The sequence below is a fragment of the Lissotriton vulgaris genome, chromosome 6 (assembly GCF_964263255.1).
Source record: "Lissotriton vulgaris chromosome 6, aLisVul1.2, whole genome shotgun sequence".
Taxonomy (NCBI): domain Eukaryota; kingdom Metazoa; phylum Chordata; class Amphibia; order Caudata; family Salamandridae; genus Lissotriton; species Lissotriton vulgaris.
Window position 1 is genome coordinate 1,352,651,507 of NC_141694.1, and position 19,926 is coordinate 1,352,671,432.

The 19,926-nt window shown below is 45.0% G+C and overlaps 1 protein-coding gene across 1 annotated transcript in view; it reads right to left on the reverse strand.

The window, feature by feature from the left end:
- RYR2 (ryanodine receptor 2) overlaps nt 1–19,926 on the reverse strand; it is a 3,481,211-nt gene that overhangs the window by 1,090,262 nt on the left and 2,371,023 nt on the right. Inside the window, exon 67 of the mRNA XM_086925791.1 lies at nt 14,055–14,185. Within this exon, the coding sequence (XP_086781917.1) occupies nt 14,055–14,185 (131 nt within the window). The remainder of the gene's footprint in view (nt 1–14,054; nt 14,186–19,926) is intronic.

A 19,926-nucleotide genomic window follows, 5' to 3' on the forward strand; every position in this document is an offset into this window, starting at 1 on the left:
GGTGCAGAAAAAGGCAAGAGAACTGCAGAACAAGGCAAGAGAGGTACAGAAAGAGGGAAAGAGGGTGCAGAAAGGGGCAAGAGGTGTGTAAAAAGAAGTAAGAGATGTGCAGAAAGAAGCAAAAGAAGTACAGGAAGAAGCAACAGAGTTGCAGAAAGAGCAAGAGAAGTGCAGAAAGAGGCAAGCGAGGTACAGAAACAGGAAGGAGAGGTGCAGAAACAGGTGGGAGAGGTGCAGAAAGAGGGAACAGGGGTGCAGAAAGAGGAAAGAGAGGTGCATAATGAGGCAAGAGAGGTGCAGAAACAGGCAAGTGAAGTGCAGAAAGAGGCAAAATAATTGCTGAAAAAAGTAACAGAGTTGTGGAAAGAAGCAAGAGAAGTGTAGAACGAGGCAAGTGAGGTGCAGAAAATGCAGACGAGGTGCAGAAAGAAGGAACAAGGGTGCAAGCAGAGGCATGAGAGTTGCAAAAAGAGGAAAGAGGGGTGCAGAAAGAGGCAAGAGGGGTGCAGAAAGAACCAACAGAGGTGCAGAAAGAGGCAAGAAGGGTGCAGAAAGAAGCAAAAGAGGTACGGTAAGAGGCAAGAGAGGTGCACAAAAATGCAAAAGAGGTGCACAAAGAGGGAAGAAGGGTGCAGAAAGAGGCAAGAGGGGTGCAGAAAAAAGTGAAAGAGTTGCAGAAAGAAGCAAAAAGAGGTACGGAAGAACAAGTTACTTACCTTTGGTAACGCTTTTTCTGGTGGATACAGTAGCTGCCTGTAGATTCCTCACCTTGAGAATATCCCCTGCGTCAGCAACATTCAGAAAATTATTTCGTAGCTCATCACGCCGATGTGGACGACGTCACAGAAGCACAGCCTCGCGCGCGGCTCCGTTGACATTACTGAATCCATAAAAGGACCCCGTCGGCGTGATGACATCAGTTCCACCCTTTTTTCCGTGCCCTCGAGGCACACGGACGGACTGACAACAGTATATATTCACAGTGTACACAGTACAAAATAATCAAGGTAACACACACAGTGTGAAGACAATACAGTAAAGCAAAAAAAAAACAAGACATTGCCTTAAAAACAACATGCACAATAGCAATAGCAACTATTATAGATATACAAGGGTGGACAGCGGGGAGGCGGGTGGGTCAGTGAAGAATCCACAGGCACATAGTATATCCACCAGAAAAAGCGTTACTGAAGGTAAGTAACCTGTTCTTCTGATGGATACATCTGCCAGTGGATTCCTCACCTTGTGAATAGATTCCCACAGCAGTCCCACTCCCGGAGGAGGGTGTCCACCCTTCTATACCATGAAATCCTGGAGGACGGAACAAGCAAAGTGTCCGTCCCTCCTCACCTCTGCATCTAAACAATAATGCTTTGAGAAAGTGTGGAGGGAGGCCCAAGTTGCCGCCATGCAAATGTCCTCCACAGGAACACCTCTAGACAAAGCAGATGTAGATGACTTTGCTCTAGTAGAATGAGCTCTCAAACCTTCTGGAGGTTCCTTACCAGCCAGGGAGTAGCATATCTTGACACACCAGACAATCCATCTAGACAGCATGGGTTTGTGCACCGCTATGCCTTTCCTGCAGCCAACAAAACCCACGAAGAGCTGGTCATCAATTCGGAACTCCCTGGTTCTGTCAAGGTAGAAGCTCCTCGCCCTTTTAGGGCCCAGACGGTGAAGTCTCTCCACCTCCTTGGAAGGGTGAGGGGGAGGATAGAAGGTAGGGAGGGTAATGGACTGCCCCAGATGGAAGGGAGTTACCACCTTAGGCAGAAAAGCAGCCCTGGTCCTGAGTACCATTCTTTCAGCATGAATAGTCAAGAATGAGGGTTTTGAACTTAGAGCTTGAACCTCACTTACCCTCTTTGTCGAGGTAATTGCAATCAGAAATACCGTTTTGAAAGGTAACAACCTCAAGGGAGACCTGTGCAAGGTCTCAAAAGGTGAACCCATTAAGAAAGCAAGAACAAGATTCAAGTGCCATTGAGGCACAATAAAAGGAGTGGGAGGAAATGTATTTGTAAGACCCTTTAAGAACCTTAAAACAACAGGCGACTTCAACAAGGACGGCTGGTCTGGCAAGCAAATGAATGCAGACAAAGCCAAAAGGTAACCTTTCACTGTCGCTACAGCAAATCCTTGCTGAGCCAAAGAGTGCAAACTGAAGATTGTCAGACAAACGAGCCTTCAAGGTGTGAATGGACTTTTCTCCACACCATGAGACATACTTGGACCACCTTCAAGAATGGATAGACTTAGTGGAGTGCCACCTGGCTGATAAAATAACATCTACCATGTCAGGTGGGAGAGAAAAAGAATTCAGGTTACCCCGTTCAATATCCAGGCATGAAGGTGTAAGCTCTGGAGGTGGAGGTGTAGGACCTGTCCCTGCGACTGAGAGAGGAGGTCTGCCCTGAGAGGGAGACGGAGCGGCGGGCACGATGAGAGGTGGAGAAGATCTGTGTACCACATCCTTCTTGGCCAATCCGGAGCAATCAATATGACTTGGGCCCGGTCTTGGCGAATCTTCCATCAGAACCCGAGGAATCAAGGGTATGTGAGGAAATGAGTAAAGGAGTTGTGAGCCTCAACTCAACTGAAACGCGTCCCCCAAAGCTCCCTGCATCGGATACTGGAGACTGCAGAATGACGGGCAGTGAGCGTTCTTGTGAGTAGCAAACAGGTCCACCTGAGGAGTTACCCACGTCCAAAAGACGTGACGAACCACATCCGGATGAAGCCTCCACTCGTGGTTGGCTGAGAACTGCTGACTGAGACTGTTTGCACGTACGTTCAGAACTCCAGCCAGATGATTTGCCATCAGACAAATCTGATGGTCCTGAACCCAGGACCGGAGACGCAGAGCGGTTCTGCAAAGGCAATGCGTTCCCACTCCTCCCTGTTTGTTGATATACCACATCGCGGTATTGTTGTCAGTTAGGACGTGAACCGACTGACCGCTAAGGGAAGGCAGAAAGGCCTTGAGCGCTAAATGAATTGCCCGCAACTCTAGAAGGTTGATGCAAAGAAACCTCTCCTCCAGAGACCAAAGACCTTTGATCTTCAAATCCCCCAGATGAGCACCCCACCCTAGGGTGGATGCATCCGTTATCACTGTGGCCACCGATGGAGGAAGATGAAAAGGCTTCCCTTGAGACAGATTGCCTTCCAAGCTCCACCAAGATAGATCCGCCGCAGCTTCTCTGGAGATCCTCACTGACTCTCTGAGATCTCCGTTGTGCTGATACCACTGCCAGGGGAGACACCACTGGAGTGCCCTCATGTGCCAGCATGCATGGTTGCCCAACAGAATACAGGAAGCCATCAGACCGAGCAGACGAAGGACCTTCAGGACTGGAACAACCGCTCCATTGTAAAATAAAGCAATCATTTCCTGTATGTCGAGAATCCTTTGCGGAGGAGGGAATGCCCGACACACAGTGGTATCCAGTACCGCACCTATGAACAGGTTGTGCTGAGAGGGTACCAGGTGAGACTTGGGCATGTTTATTGAGAAACCCAACCTGTACAACAACTGAGTTGTAATCTGCAGATGATGGAGCACCTTCTCTGGAGACTGTGCTTTGATCAGCCAGTCATCCAGATAAGGGAATACTGGAATCCCCGACCTTCTGAGATGGGCTGCCACCACCGCCATCACCTTGGTGAAGACTCGAGGTGCAGTAGTAAGACCAAACGGAAGAACCGCAAACTGGTAATGTTGCGATCCTACCGTAAAACAGAGATACTTCCTGTGCGACTTTAGGATTGGAATGTGGAAATACGCATTATGTAAGTCGATCGACACCATCCAGTCCTCTTGCTGCAGTGCTTGAAGAACCTGTGCAAGGGTGAGCATCTTGAACTTCTCCTGTTTCAGAAAAAGGTTCAAGATCTTGAGATCCAGGATTGAACGAAGTCTGCCATCCTTCTTGGAATTAAGAAATACTGGGAGTAGCATCCCTGACCCCTTTCCTGCTCTGGAACCACCTCTATCACACCTTTTCTCAGTAACGCCAGGACTTCCTCCTGTAGGAGAAATAGGTGGTCCCTCGAGCAAAAACCTTGACAAGGAGGGTAGTTCAAGTTCAGAAAGCTTTATTCGGTCTGCATGACACAACCATAAAAGCGACAAAAGACAAAAAAATACATACAGTTACATTTGACCAATATGATCATAAAATACAGAAATGTTATTTACCCTCTTGGTTGCAGATTTATCTAAGCATTCCATAGTCTTGCTTACCAAGCGGTAGAAAGCACTCGAATGGCGAAACATTATTAATAAATATTAAAAAAGACACATTCCTACGATCACGTATAAACTAAAACAGTAGATAGAAGGAACTGTTTCATTAAAGTGCATTGTGCTAGAGAGGTATCCTAACTAGAAATTTTTAAATTTCACTAAGGTGACATATGCATAAAAGGAACTTGAGTTTTTAACAGCACAGCACGTAATGTGCATATTCACATTCTCCTACAAAGTGACATGTGCAAAACTATAATATTAAAATCATAGTACTCAGCAATATGCTCTAGCTATATATACATAAATGTAAACTAGCATGTACTTGTACCAAAATACAGATTAAAAATTGTTATAGCACTATCAATATCCTGGCTGCTCTGCATTTTAATATAAATAGTGCAACCCGAAAGCAAATGTCTGTATTCTAAATATGAACATTTTTAGGACTATATTGCCTCTCACCTTTCAGTTGTATTTGTATTTAATTAATGGCCATGTGGCAGCTGGTCATATGAGGTGGGCAGTATAACATTTATGACTTAGGAGGGACTATACTGGGTGGTGCTGTAAGCTGTGCCTTGCTGCCTTTCTTTGTCCTCAGCATACTTCCAGTGGCCCTGCTCATACCTAGTTCCAGAAGTGCTCCTCAGTGGTTCCTTCTATTTTTGTCCTCTCATTGAGCTTATAGTTACCACTCCACAACACAGACTAGCATACCACATAATTACTCTCCAAAACACATCATCCCATACTACATAATTCCTATACACTAAGTAAACATGTAACTGTAGTTCTCCAGTATTGGAAGCTTTCATTTATTCGTCGTCCAGGAATGATTCAGGCGTGTGAATCTATGAAAGCTCCAATACTGGAATAGATTGTAACTTTACAAAGACGGGAAGTAAGACACTTTTAATTTGATGTAATAAGCATGTGAAATTAATTTGAAATGTAGCAAAATTGAACGTGACACAAAATGTGAGAGTTGCATTCATATTATTGCTAAAATGGGATTCAATTGAGGCAGTTTCATATGCTTCTACTGTAGATCACAATATTGCTTTAAAAACACTATTTTTCATGCACCAATATGTTTATTGTGAAGTTAATGGAATGGTTGATACATGAGCAGGAAATTCAAAGACCAACACGGACGACAACATACTTTTTTCCTATGCATTATAATAATATTAATAATAATAATGGGACAACAAACTGTCATCATATGAAAAAACAGAGAATCGCAGCTGAGAAAAAAAAATACATTTATATGGACCTAATTCACAAACTGCACTGTGTAGTAAGTTTACACTTTTGAGTACGTTAACTAGTTTTTAGTATTCACTAACTGCACTTTAGTAGAAACTCATACTTTTGTACTAACTTACACTTTTGTAGAAGGTCTAACACTACACATGGCCATTCACTGGTACTGCAACACCCTCCCACAGAAAATAATGGCGGCAGAGCTTTAAAATAAAACCCATAGGAAATAATCTTTGCGGGAAAGCCATCTTTTTTGCCCCGATCACCCCCATGTTTTGCTTTGTACTGATGGTAACTGACTCCGACTGCGCCCTAGGCTCTGCTTACCATACGCCAGGATATGCAAATTAGGTGTAATTAAAACTGGTACTGACAGCCCAGCTGTAAGTCCATAGTATATAAAGGGTATGTAGGTTAAAGTCCCAGTAGACTTAATGCACTTGAGTGTGCACAACTGTGTTGCCTGCTGTCAATTTAAAGGCAGCACTGTCTTTCAGGCTGCCTTTACATTACATTTATATGCAAACTCTACTTTGGATTTGCAGGTTCTTTCAAAGTCTCAGACCACCTTATTTTTACATAGCAATTACTCCAAAGGTCTTTTATATGTGCCCCAGGGGTAGAGTGCCTTGTAACTATAAACAGGGACATTATAAATGTGTTTTATAAGCCTCGGAGAGAGAAAAGCTGCCAATCCAATGTTTCCCCATTGTAATGAACTTCTCCATAGCCTAACATTGTAATATTTTATTTAACTATAAATATTGATAGTAGCCATGTAAACATATATTTCAAGGTATCAAATTAATAGCTGAGATAAATCCAACACATTCACACTGTTAGATTGTTTAATAACTATTACAGAGAAGAAGTTCTTAAACTGTCTTCTTTATGAGCCAAAATCCAGCCTTTCAGCTGCTCTCTCCAGATTGGTCAGCCTCTGGCCAGGCTGCTCTATTGAGGTGTGAAAAGACGTGCTAGTGGAGTGGTGTGGCTCACTGGTTAGAGGCGGCAGACCCGAAAGAAGAGAACGGCCTGGGACCAGGGTTCAGTTCCCGACGCCGCAGGGTCGTGGACCAGAGTCAGCGGACTCGATAATTCTCGTCGCGGACCAGGGTCAGCGGACTTGATAATTCTCGTCTCGGTGCCTACTCTAACCAGGGTTCACACTCGGCAACTCTGGGCATTAGCTTGCCTCATCTCTACAACGGCCCCCCACATTCGCCGGGGATGCCTGGTTTCACCTTGGAGATACCCAGTAGGGACCATCTCACAGGGATAGCCAGGACGGGTTCCCCAGTGGTCTACAGCGCCACGACGCCTCAGGGCAGCAGTGCGCTTTACAAGACCACAAACATTACATTACACATACATTACAATGAGTTTCCTTTGGGCATAGAAGTACAAGCTGCAGAGCACAAAGAAGGAATGGGGTGAAGGGTAGCCAAATTGATCTTAAAAGGGAGAATAACACTTTAGGACAGCACAAGCCCACCCCCACATCCTGCAAACTCAGCCATACATGAGCGTCTGTAATTAGATTAGGGAGAGGGTTGAAAGAGGAATGTTTAGGAAAATTAGCCACACCAGTAGGTTGGGTTAGCCTAATTCAGCTCCTCTGGAGAGACTTTCTCCATGTTAGATTTAGAGAGAATGGTACTTTCTGGGACTAGAATGTGCCCTACTCTGGAGGAAGTGGTCATACACCAGGGTGGCATCCTACATCCCATTGGTAAGGGGTACATCCCTGCTTGACACCCAGGAACATTGGATAAACATGGAGGAGTTGCATAGATCCTCAGATCAGCTGCTTCAAGAGACAAGATGAAGGACTGCCCTGCAGACTCCCTGGCCTACATCAAGAGGACTGCACTCGCCAAAACTACTTCTTCTGCACACTGTGGGACATTTTATGACTCTTGAAAGTCTAAGGAGTGGACTCCCTGCCACTACAGGTTAATATAGCCCTCCTGCATCATCTCTACCAAGAGTTCCCAACCTGGAGTTTGTACAGTGGCATTTTAAGGATTTGGCCAGATGCATTCTGGGAATTGTAGTCCACAGATTCCAAGCACTATCTATACAATTCCAGACCCTTGAATTGGTGTTTTGGACACTTTGAACTATCAAGGGAAACTTCACGAAGAAGTTCCAGACGTTTGGAGCAGTTTGAAACAACTTTTAGAAAAAGCTCCATCAGGATACCGACTCAACATCAAGAGCCGAGCTGGCTACATTCAACTGCGACCTGGCCTGGATTTCAGGTTTGTTCCGCTGAAATCTACAGAGTGCCAGACTTCCAGGATTTGACCAGCACTTCGCTGAAACTCAAGTCAGAGCACACACATTCAATCCCGACAGACTAATTGACTTTCTCGACGTCGGGAGAAATAGCTCCAGAAAAACAACTACGTGTGAAGGCAAGATGTTCCAAAGTTGCGCTATATGTTTTTAAGCACTAGAAAGTGTGTATTCCTTGAAAATTCATATTTCTGGTTCCCTCAATTGGATGTTTGTCGTTTTGGTGTCTATTTGTTCATCAAAAGATAATCTAATATGATAAATTGGAGTTGGATTTTAATTGTATGTTGTGTCTTACTTATTTAATGCATTGGTGTTTTATATCCTTTACCCACCACTCTTCTTAAAAAGCCTGCCTGCTCATTGCTAACTACCAAGGGATTCATTTATTGAGACCCTCATTAAACCTTTTATTTATTGTGCTTGTGGCCTTATTACCAGTGGTAAGCCACTACTTATCGCTACTAATAATCTACTTTCCAACAACCGTAAATTAAAATACATTATTTAAAATATTAAAACATGTAAATCAATATAAATTAAAGTTTAAAATATATTAAAAAATAGTATATATATATTGATCAAATATTTTTATGAGATATTGTGAATGTGTTTCAAGATAAGCAATTGAATATGTTATAATTAAAATATAGATATGTACTATGTTTACATTTTTTATATTAATTTACATTTCTTTATATTTGCAACTATTTTAATTAATTTAATTTCCTTTAATATTATTTCCTGTGGGTTTTATTTTAAGGCCCTGCTTCCATGATGTTCTATGGAAGGTGCTACAGTTCCAATGGTTGGAGCAGATAAAGAATACTACAAACAATTGGTATAGCCTGCACACCTGCATGTACTGTTGAATGTAGATAATCGATAGTTCAATTATGTATGCCTGTTGTGTGCTACCTTGAAAACCTGACCCGCTCCTGTAAGACTAATTAACAACAAAAATTATGTGTGCAAACTTTGTCACATGCTGAAAGGTGCACTACTCATGCCCCTAAGGTGCAGCAAATAGAGTAAACATGTTTTTAAATAATTCTTCATTCACGTTTATTACAATTTAACTGGTCTCTAGATACATGAAAAAATATCAATATTAATGACAACTAAGCAAGCAGTTAATCTTCAACATTGCTCATGTCACATGTAATGGTCCTGTTGCAATCTTCACATTGCACTGAAATTACATTCACAAGATCAACAACAAATGTTGATGCTGTGTTCTCAATGTATTTCGGGAAAATCCCTTAGTCAGGGGGACTCTACAAGTAACAAATGAAATACAAGAGTTCTGCAAGACTGAAAAAAGACGTTCAAGAACATGACAGGCTGTTCAATCACTGCCAAATCAACTGGTGCATGCTGTTACTCAAAATTATTTGTGTGAAAAATGTGTCTTAGCTTCTCTTATTAACAAGAATTTACAATGCAACGGTCTCGCCTTTGCAAAAGTTAGAGCTATTCGCATTGTAAATGACAAATTTTTTATTTATGTGTTGGTTTGAAAACAGATAAATAAATGGCATTGTCATTTACAATGCCAATAGCGTAATCTCTCGCGAATGCGAGCCCTATTGCATTTGCAATGCAATAGGTCGCGCATTTACGCGAGTTTGAGCTATTGACATTGCAAATAACAATGCTTTTTATTTATGTTTCAAAAACACACACACACAGAGCCACAAACACAGAGCCCCACACACACATACACAGAGCCACACACACACACACACACACAGAGCCACACACACAAACACAGAGCCCCACACACAGCCACACACACACAGAGCCACAGAAACACAGCCACACACACACAGCCACACACACACAGCCACACCCAGTCACAGACACACACAGAGTCATACACACAGAGCCACACAAACACAGTCACACACAGAGTCACACACACACGGAGTCACACACACAGAGCCACACACAGAGCCACACACATACACAGCCACACACACACACACACACAGCCCCACACACACACACACACACAGAGCCACACACACACAGAGCGACACACAGCCACACACACACAGTGCCACATACACACAGGGCCACACACAAACACAACACCAAGCCACCACCTTTGACGGTGTTAACTAATTTGCTTTTTTTTCCAGAAAAGGGCTAACAGGATAATGATATGATTCCTTATATATTTAAGTAGGCCTCTCACTCTTGCACCGATATTAGGATTTTACAATGAGTGAAATGCATTCTGTCTATATTTATTGTAAAGGCAAGCCGAGATACAATGGATTGTTGCAAGGGAACATATGAGCTCCGCTATCATAGCTTATGAATCACTCAGATGAACCACGGTGCTTTCCCACGTCCAGCAGTAGGGGTGAGACTGTACTCGTAATTATGAATGTGTGACATGACATCATAAGTGACATCATACGTGGCATGACTGGTGATGTCACGACATCCTTAGTGAAGTAATCAAATACATCATACACATGGTATTATTCCTAAGTAGAGGAGTTGCCGAAGTTGCGAAAATGCTCTTTACACACACTCCTGACATCCACCTATACATTCTGCACAACTATTGGTAGCCACGCATTTGAGGCAACTCTATAGTCAATTACATTACTAAATATTAATTGTAAGTGCGTGCACAGCAATTTACAACAGTATTGTTTGCTTCATCAGAGAAGTGACTCCAAGGAGGAAAGAAGGGGTTAATCACCTGCACATGCCACTGCTGCTGGAGTGAACAGAGGCAGGCAGGGGGGGAGTGCTGGTGCTGGAGGGGGATTTACAGTGCGAGGTCTCTCTGCCATGAGCTACCCACAGCTGTGTCTGTGTTCTTGCAGGGTGTGGGAGGGCTCCGAGGGAAGGGGGGGGAGACACAAACAGGCAGACTCTCTTTCGAACCCCAGCCCCGCCTCCGAATTCCTTTGTGCCCTCGCACCCTCCTCCAGCGCCCCTCCCCCTTCAGACCAATTTACACATCCTCCTAATGGCCTAGAGGGAGGATTTAACTTAAATAAGTATTGGTTTAGCTCCGAGAGGCTCCAGCTTGGGGGACCCAACAGGGGGAAACCGTTAAAGGGCTGACTGGAAGAGTGCACATTTGTGATGTTTAAAAACACAACTTTTAGGGGAAGCCATGGTATACAGCTATGGGTCCACAGAGAGCGCACAATGATGAGTCGTGATGAAAGCTTGGTCTTTGTTCTAGTGCATAGCAGGTATCATTAGTGCAGCAGGTGCTGCTGCACCGAGGCGCAGGAGTGAGAGGGACCCTCTGTACTTCCATCATAATTTACTGCCCGGGGTGGGGTGGGGTAGGCGGGGGCCGCTTGTCTGCTTCACCAAAACACCCTTTGGCACTGTTTGCCATCCAATTTTGTGAGTTCCGAACCACTCGCTATGCAAGAGCCCAAGAGCTCTGATGGAGCGAAGTAACAGGAGCACTCCGCACCGTGGAGTGTGAATGACCCACCCCACCCCCATGCAGTATGTTTTCTCAAAGAGTGGTGGGGATGCTGGCCTTCGTATGCACTGTCAAAGCCAATAAGTCCCTCCTATATGAGAACTACTGGTTTTGTCTATATGTTTAAACCATGTTCCACAGCAGCGTGGCCGCTCTGCAACATGGCCACACTTTTTTTAAGCGCTATGACATAGCAAGAGTTGACTGCCTCATACTGTTATAATTTTCTTAACCTTCAGCCCTAATGCAAACTTGCTGAGCTGTTGTGCAACGTGGTTAAATACAACCATTGATAAATCTAATGCTTCTCTTTTAAGGGACACCCGTTGGCATACCCAATGTTTGTTTTCTGTGGATGCTCCTCTTTCATGTGCCCTTGTTTTGTTCATGCCGAGAATGTATCAAGTTCCAAATAAGAAACACAACAACATAGCGTTTTCTGTTAGATCTAAGTGGTTGGACGTTGATTGGCTACTCCATTCCCGTCTTGTACTGAAAACAAAAATGTTTGCCCCATGTCACGCAGTTTATATTTGTATGTCTTTTTGTTTAGCTTTTTTTCTCCACAGCTTGATTGCGCTCAGGTATGTCTGCAGCTTTAACGGGCATGCCCTGAGGCCGGGACATGTCTCACGGTCTGGCTGACGCCCAGGAATGTTGAATATTTACAGCCGGGGCTGATTGGCTCCAGAGAAGGCAGTCTGCTGCGGACGGTGTACTTCCGACATAAACCCACACCACATGGGCACCAGCATGTGAGCCACCCGCAGATACAATTACACCCACAGGCTAACAGCACTTTTTATCGCGGCTCCGAGCAGGGTGTTGGTGCACCAACATCTTCCACAGCACGGCCACTGGGCGGTTTGTCCAGACTGAGCAATCGGATTACAGATACTCTCAAAACCCTTACGAGACATGTATTCGGTGTGATCTAGCTAAAAATATACTGCAAATGCAGCGTGCATGCTGCACATGGAGGGCGTAACTGCTGCCGGCGACACAGACACAGAGTGAGTTATTTAAGTGCGAAACGCAGCGGTATCTGGGCGTTAAATCAGAGTCCGGGTAAAGCATAAATATTTTGTTATCAAGGAACTAGCAGAGATTTTTCTAGTTCTCGGGTCAGTCCGCTGTCACATGCGGCACCTACCTGAGCTTCCTCCTGAAACGCTTCACGCCCTCCTGGGAACCCGCAACGGACGTGTGTGAGTGGCGCTTGGAGCCTCCCTCTCCTGTGCTCCTCCTCCATTCCCCCGTCGCTCCCTCCATCCTGCGAGACGGACGCAAACGCGAGCGGCTAGGGAAAAGCAATGGACCGCAAAGAGCAGGAGCACAACAGGGATCAGGGCCAGGTAACATTCAAAAAAACCCAGGTTAAAATGAGCTAACAACGATTAAAAAGTGCCAAGCAACAGCCAATGCTGTATAAGTAACTGTGCAACAGCATGACTACCAAGCAATCCTGCAACCAGCAGGGCATCCACCAGAGGAGTTCGACCAGCCATCTATTCAAGCACCAAAGAAAGAGGACCCACAGTACAACAACACAAGCACTAGCCAGCCCCACCCCTTTCAGACTGACTTCCTGCTCGCTAAAAGGTTCCTTATCAACTTTATGGGGCCATCTGGACCCATAAAGAAGATAAGAAACCTCTTACCACAAACCTATGGCAAGGAACCCAATCTGAGAAGGATGGGGCTTAAAGAGAAAGAAGAACGTCACTAGGACCTCTTCTCCAATGACTGGCCACCGTTTAGGAGGCCAGCCAATGGAGAAGAGGGGCGGGACTTAACCCTCGCTAGTGAAGTTCTCCAAAAACATAAAATCTCACGAGCTCGACGGGGCATGTGCGCAGTCCGCCACGCAAGACCTAAAAACGTGCTCCCAATAGATTCACAGCGCTTACCACAATGCAATATCATGTGCAAAAAACTGCCTTGTACCGTAAACCGATCCTCAAGTGCCTTCTTTTCACATGCAATCAACCGTGTGCAAAACAGTGTGCCTATGCGCTCAATATTGCATTAAAAGATCTCAATCATACCCGGTCTTCTCGTGACCAAACTATGCCAGCAATTGAGTTTCTCTATAAATAAACCGACAATACTATCCATCATTACTGACTCTATGATTACAGTACTTCTGTGTGAATAAAATAAGGAGCACTTACTCAAGCAACAGTAGACGAGAATACGTTCCCGGGAAGTTTAGATATAGCCACTTTCCAAATGGATTAACATGAATCTCAAGTTAGAGGGTTGTGTGAACATGCCTCCATTGCTATCCCTTCCAAAGCTATTTCACTTACTAGTGCAAATTACTATAAAAGTGACGTTTCGTAAACAGTGGCGGCTCGCAGAGGGAATGCTGTTGGGCAGTGGGGCGGGGGTGAGGCAGGGGGGTAGTGGAGTCGAACATACAATGGCATGGAGTAAAGTAAGTAAATAAATAAATACAACTATTTCCCTTGCGCTTGCTGCATCGCCAAGTTGGCCGTCGTATGTCCGACTCGACTACCCCCCACCCTGCCCCACTGTGACCCTACCACACCACCCCACAGCATTTCCTCTGTGAGTCGCCACTGTTTCTGAAAGTTGTAAACTTACTCAAAAGCGTAAGTTACCTTTCTGAATCAGGCACCATCTATAAATCCTGTATTTGTGTAATGCAAACCTAGATGAAAGGCAATGGGGCAGTGGCACAGCTGCATTTAGCTTCATGATACAATGTATGTCATAAATAGAAGGATAACAGCTTACCTGCTCTTTCTTTGGCTGCTTTTGTATTGTAGATGGAGTATGCATTATGTACATTGAGATGCGTTTCCAAAAATCCCACTGGAAAGGCACCTGAAAAAGCAGCAAGGCATTCCCCAATTGCAGAGCGCTGCCTGTGAAGGAATATTACCAGTATTTGAGTATTTGTCATCAGTATTAATAAATATTAACACAAGTTACCAAAAAGACTAAATATATGAAAATATTTGTCAATATTTTTAAATATATTAAACATAATATTAATAAACATAACAAAAATATTAGCAATATTAACAAATAAAATAAGAAATACCACAAACATAATTATGTTACCAATGATGAAAAAGACCTGTTAATGTCATACAATCAATGCAAGTGGGACTCCTCTTTATTAATTTTCAGGAAATAAAAACAGAACTGGTAACTATATGGATTCCATTTGAAAGTTGCATACAGAGGTATTTCAAACTGCATTCCCCCGTTACACTTACTACATTATCATTATTCCTGTCATTGCTGTCACATTTTATGATGTCTTCATTTACATAAACATCTTATATAAGTATGTGGTATTTGTGTAGGACAAACTTTGCTGCAAGGAATTGGAGTGCTGTACAATATAAAGGCAGATTTGCAGTTAACAAGTGATTGGAGGGGTAGCTGGGTACTGAGAGAGAAGTGGACTGCTGCCACATCATCTAATATGTTCTTTAATGAGGTATGTATTCTGCTCTTTCCTAATTTGAACTGGGAGATTGGGGCGATATAGATAGAAAGGTGAATACCATTCCAAGCGGATATATTACATATGTAATAATCACCATTATATACATATAAATGAAGTACATCATTACTGTATTATTCCCCATGTCGGTGTTGACTGAGGCCAAGTACTGTGAAATAATTTAGCTTCACATTTATCAACAGGACAGCACCTGGGACTGTATTACAAATAGGGTGCACTGCTCCAGTATGTTCCATTGCGCAGCTTTAACGTGGTGCCTTTAGAGCAGATCTGGAATGATTTAGGCGTGGACGATGAACCTCTGTTCCATTAGTAGAGTTTGTGTAGTTTTCTGCACTCCGCTGAGCTAGCAGAGGTCCGGAAAAGACCGCTTCACATAGCTCAGTGGAGTTTAATCATTGCGAGCGGGAGCAAGGAAAATCCCAAGCCAGACCATTTCCAAGTGAGCTTTCTCAGCATGGGTGGTCATGGATGGTTGCTACCGCTCGCATTGAGAAACCTTCCATTCGCATTGAGGAAGGTGCTGCTTGAGCAGAACTTCTACTTGAACGGCAGAAAGAAAAAAAAGCCCTCTTGCGCCGCGTGTGATGCCTTTTGTGGGACAAACAACTGTGCTAAAAATAAGCACAAACAACGTGACTTAAGGCACGCTGCGCCTTGCTGCACTCCGCATAACGCAGCATAGGTTTTTTGTCACTTCGCAGAGTTCCACGTAGCAGAAGGATTAGTTACTTACCTGTAATCCTACTTCTCATCCAGGGGTATACTCATCAAAGTCATAATCTATGAATAATCCCCGCCTATGTGCGGGATCCCGGAGCATATAGAAAATACATATAAATATATATGTATATATATGTCAAAACATATATTTGCAGCCTAAAACATTTCCCAACTGGCAAATCTGCCGCAAAATTACATAAATTAGCATACACACAGTAGTACTCTCCCAGCCCCTAAGGAAGAGAGAGAGAGCAGTAAACATTTGCATACAACAATGCTTTATTGCCATAGGAAAAACCTGTAGTTGCAGGCATTTGCCAGTAGGCTGCAGTAGAGTATAAAGAAACAAAGAAAACTGACACCTTGCCTTTAAGGCATTAGAGTAGGGGTACTGTGCCTTTAAGACCTGAAGGCGACCCCCTGCTCCCATGGTGCACCACAGGTGGCAGTTGGGTCAGTTCTTTTTGGAGGTGCATAACACCTGAGTAGTTCCACAGTAAACCTCTCATAACTTTATGAACATGCTCGTCCGGGGAGGTGGAAGGGAGCTTATGACTTTGATGAGTATACCCCTGGATGAGAACTAGGATTACAGGTAAGTAACTAATCCTTCTCATCCAGAGGATACTCATCAATAGTCATAATCTATGAATAGATTAGCAAACTCATACCCAAAGTCTCGTGGAAGAGCAAAAAAGCATACATAGAAACATTGAAAAATTGTACATTGCACATACAACTTATGCAAACAAATTCCTCAAGGAGGCCTGTCCCACTTGGGCATCGGCCTGTGTATCTGAGTCTATGGAATAATGGCGGGTAAAGGTATGCACAGACTGCCATGTAGCCGCCTTGCAAATTTCAGAGATTGGTACATTACGAAGGAGAGCAGTAGTAGAAGCTTTCCCTCTAGTAGAATGCGCATGAGGTCTACCCAGTAAAGCCTTGTTAGCTAGTTGATAAGGCAGAGCTAGACAGGAGACTATCCAGCGAGAAATAGATCTTTTTGAAGCTGACAGACCAGTATTAGTGTTTCCATAATTAACAAAAAGCCGGTCAGACTTCCTAAGTGGAAAGGTGTTAGCCAGGTAAAACTTCAGAACCCTCCGGAGGTCTAGAGAGTGTAAAGACCTCTCCGAGGGAGTGGTAGGTTGAGGAAAAAAGGTAGGTAGTGTGATAGACTGGTTGATATGGAAGACTGAGACTACCTTAGGCAGAAAACCTGGGTGTGTCCTCAGTACCACCCTGTTAGCGTGAAACACTGTGTACGGTTCCTTACAACACAGGGCCTGAATTTCGCTAACCCTAAGGGCAGAGGTAATTGCCATTAAAAAGGCAGCTTTGCAGGGCAAGTGCTGCAAAGAAGCCTTATGTATAGGCTCAAAAGGAGCACCCATCAGCTTAGTAAGTACGATGTTAAGCTCCCAGGGAGGAGAGGGGGACCTCACTGGTGGAAACACTTTCTTAAGCCCCTCTAAGAAATCTTTAACCACAGGCATAAGGAAGAATGATGTCTGAGTAGGTGACTTCCTATAGGCTGTGATCGCAGCTAAGTGAACCCTGATGGAGGGGTACTTGAGGCCTGACCTTGCTAAATGCAACAGATAGGGTAGAATCACCTGCTCCTGACCGTGGATAGGGTCAAGAGAGTTGTCAAGACACCATACAAAAAACCTCTTCCACTTGAAAGCATAAGACTTCCTAGTGGAAGGTCTCTTGGCTTCTTTTACAATGTTCATGCAGTCTGCTGGGAGGTCTAAGTGTCCATACTGTATGGCCTCAGGAGCCATGCCGTCAAGCGAAGGGAAGGGAGGTTGGAATGAAACACCTTCCCCTGGTCCTTGGTCAATAAGTCTGGACGGCAAGGGAGTAACCGGTGCGGGACTTCCGACAGCTGGAGGAGATCCGGATACCACCACTGGCGTGGCCACTCCGGCGCTATCAGGATCATCCTGGTGTTGGTCCTGTAGAATTTCTGAATCACCACCGGGATCAGAGGCAGGGGAGGAAAGGCGTACAGCAATGTCTGCGACCAGCTGATCAAAAGTGCCTTCTCCCGTGAGCGCTGTTGGGGGAACCTGGACGCGAAGACGGGGCATTTTGCATTTGCGGCGTCTGCAAACAAGTCTATGTCTGGTACGCCCCATAGATGAAAGACCTCCTGTGCAACCTCTTCGTTGAGCACCCAATTGTGCGCTTCTATGAAGTCTCTGCTTAGGCAGTCCGCTTGGACATTTTGTATTCCTGGAAGATGAACTGCCATGATGGATAGACCTATTGCCAGGAGCCAGTGCCAGATGGCAATTCGCTTCCAGGGATAGTACTCTTAACCTGGTGCCTCCCTGCTTGTTCAGATAGAATATGGTTGTCGTGATGTCTGTCTGAACTTGGATGTAGTTGGTGCGCAGAGACGGGTAAAGATATTTGAGCCTCAGATGAACGGCTCGAAGCTCGAGGAAGTTTATGTGGTAGCCTCACTCTACTTCGGACCAGAGGCCTTGAACCTGAAGCTGGTCCATATGAGCACCCCAGCCTTGAAGAGAGGCATCCGTGATCACTGACTGCGATGGAGGAGGGCGATGGAAGGGAACTCCCCGGAGAAGGTTGGAGCGTTTCATCCACCATTTGATTGAGTCCTTCGCACCTTGTGGAAGAGAGACACTGTCCTCCCAGTGACCTGACCTCTGAGACCATTGGTCCTCGAAAGCCTTCTGCAGAGGCCTCATGTAAAGGCGTGCATTGGGCACGATGTAGATGCACGAGGCCATCGATCCCAGGAGAGAGGACACTTTTCTGGCTGTGGGACTGTGATTTCCAGTAGAAGATGACACTTCAGAAGCATGGATGACAATCTCGCCTCCGAAGGACACACGCTTGCTTGAACGGAGTCCAGGGAAGAGCCCAGGTAATGAATACATTGGGAACGATTGAGTACTGATTTCTTGAAGTTGACCTGCAACCCCAATGAGTTCATCAGGTTGAGACAGAACAACAGATGATCTTGAAGCAGAGCCGGAGTGGAGCTTTTCAGCAGCCAATCGTCTAGATAAGGATAGACGAAGATCTTCCAGCTGCAGAGAAAAGCAGCCACCACCGCCATGCACTTTGAGAATGTCCGTGGCGCTGGATTTGAGGCCAAACGGAAGCACTCAATACTGGTAGTGCTGGCGCCCGATCTGAAACCTGAGAAACTTTCGATGCCTCACTGAGACAGGTATGTGAAAGTAAGCGTCCTGCATGTCGATGGCACACATCCAGTCCCCCTGATGGTGTTGGGGAAAGATCTGATACAGGGCTAGCATGCAGAATTTTTCTTTCCGGATGAATCTGTTTACTAGTCGTAGGTCTAGAATGGGCCTGTATTCTTTGACTGCTCCTCTTTTTTGGACAAGAAAATAACGGGAGAAGACTCCTCGAGTCCTCTGCATGGAAGGAACCTCCTCTTTAGCCTTCTTCTTGAGGAGGGCAGAGACTTCGTCCTGCAGCAGCTGACTGTGGAAACGGGGGAAGTAGCTTTACTTAAGGATAAACCAGCGGAGGAGGGGACTTGAACCTCAGCAAGTAACCATGCTGCACAATTTCAGCACCCATCTGTCCTTTGTTATGGATCTCCACTCTTCCAGTTGATGAGAAACACTACCTCCCACCGGAGTGGCGAACAGTTGTGGAGGAAGCAACAGCTCAAGGCTTGGGAGGCTGTTTGGAGGCAGAATGCTGCTTGTTATTGTTGCCTCTGCCTCTGCCAGGACATCTCTGCTGAAATTGGGTTTTCTGTTGAGTTTGGGAAGACCATTGAGGGGTTTGAACCCTCTGCTGGTAAGGACGCTAATCCCCCTGACGAAAGCGCTTTTTAAATTCCTTACGCTTTTTCAAACCCACAGCCTTGACAGTGTCCATTTCGGTTTTTCATTTTGCTCATTTCATCGTCAGCGTGTGGGCCAAAGAGAGAAGAACCATTAAAGGGGCGGTTTAAGATTTTCTTTTGGGCATCCGGTTTGAGGCCCGTGAGGCGGAGCCACGCCGAACGTCGCAAACAGATGCCATGGGAGTAGCCATGGGCCGCGAGGTCAGAGGCATCTGCCGCGGCACTAATGACCTGGTTGGCTACGAGTCCTCCCTCCTGTAGGATTTCGACAAAATCCTGTTGGTCTTCTTTCTGAAGCTTCTCTGTGAAGCTAGTAAGGGAGTCCCAGAGGGACCTATCGTATCTCCCAAGTAAAGCAGAAGCACTGGCCACCTTCATATATGAAGCAGAGGTGCTGCATGCCTTCCTGCCAAACGAACAAGTTACTTTCCTTCGGTAATGCCTTTTCTGGTGGATACAGTATCTGCCTGTGGATTCCTCACCTTGCGAATATCCCCTTGCGTCAGCAACATTCGGAAATTCTTTTTGTAGCTTCGCGCCGA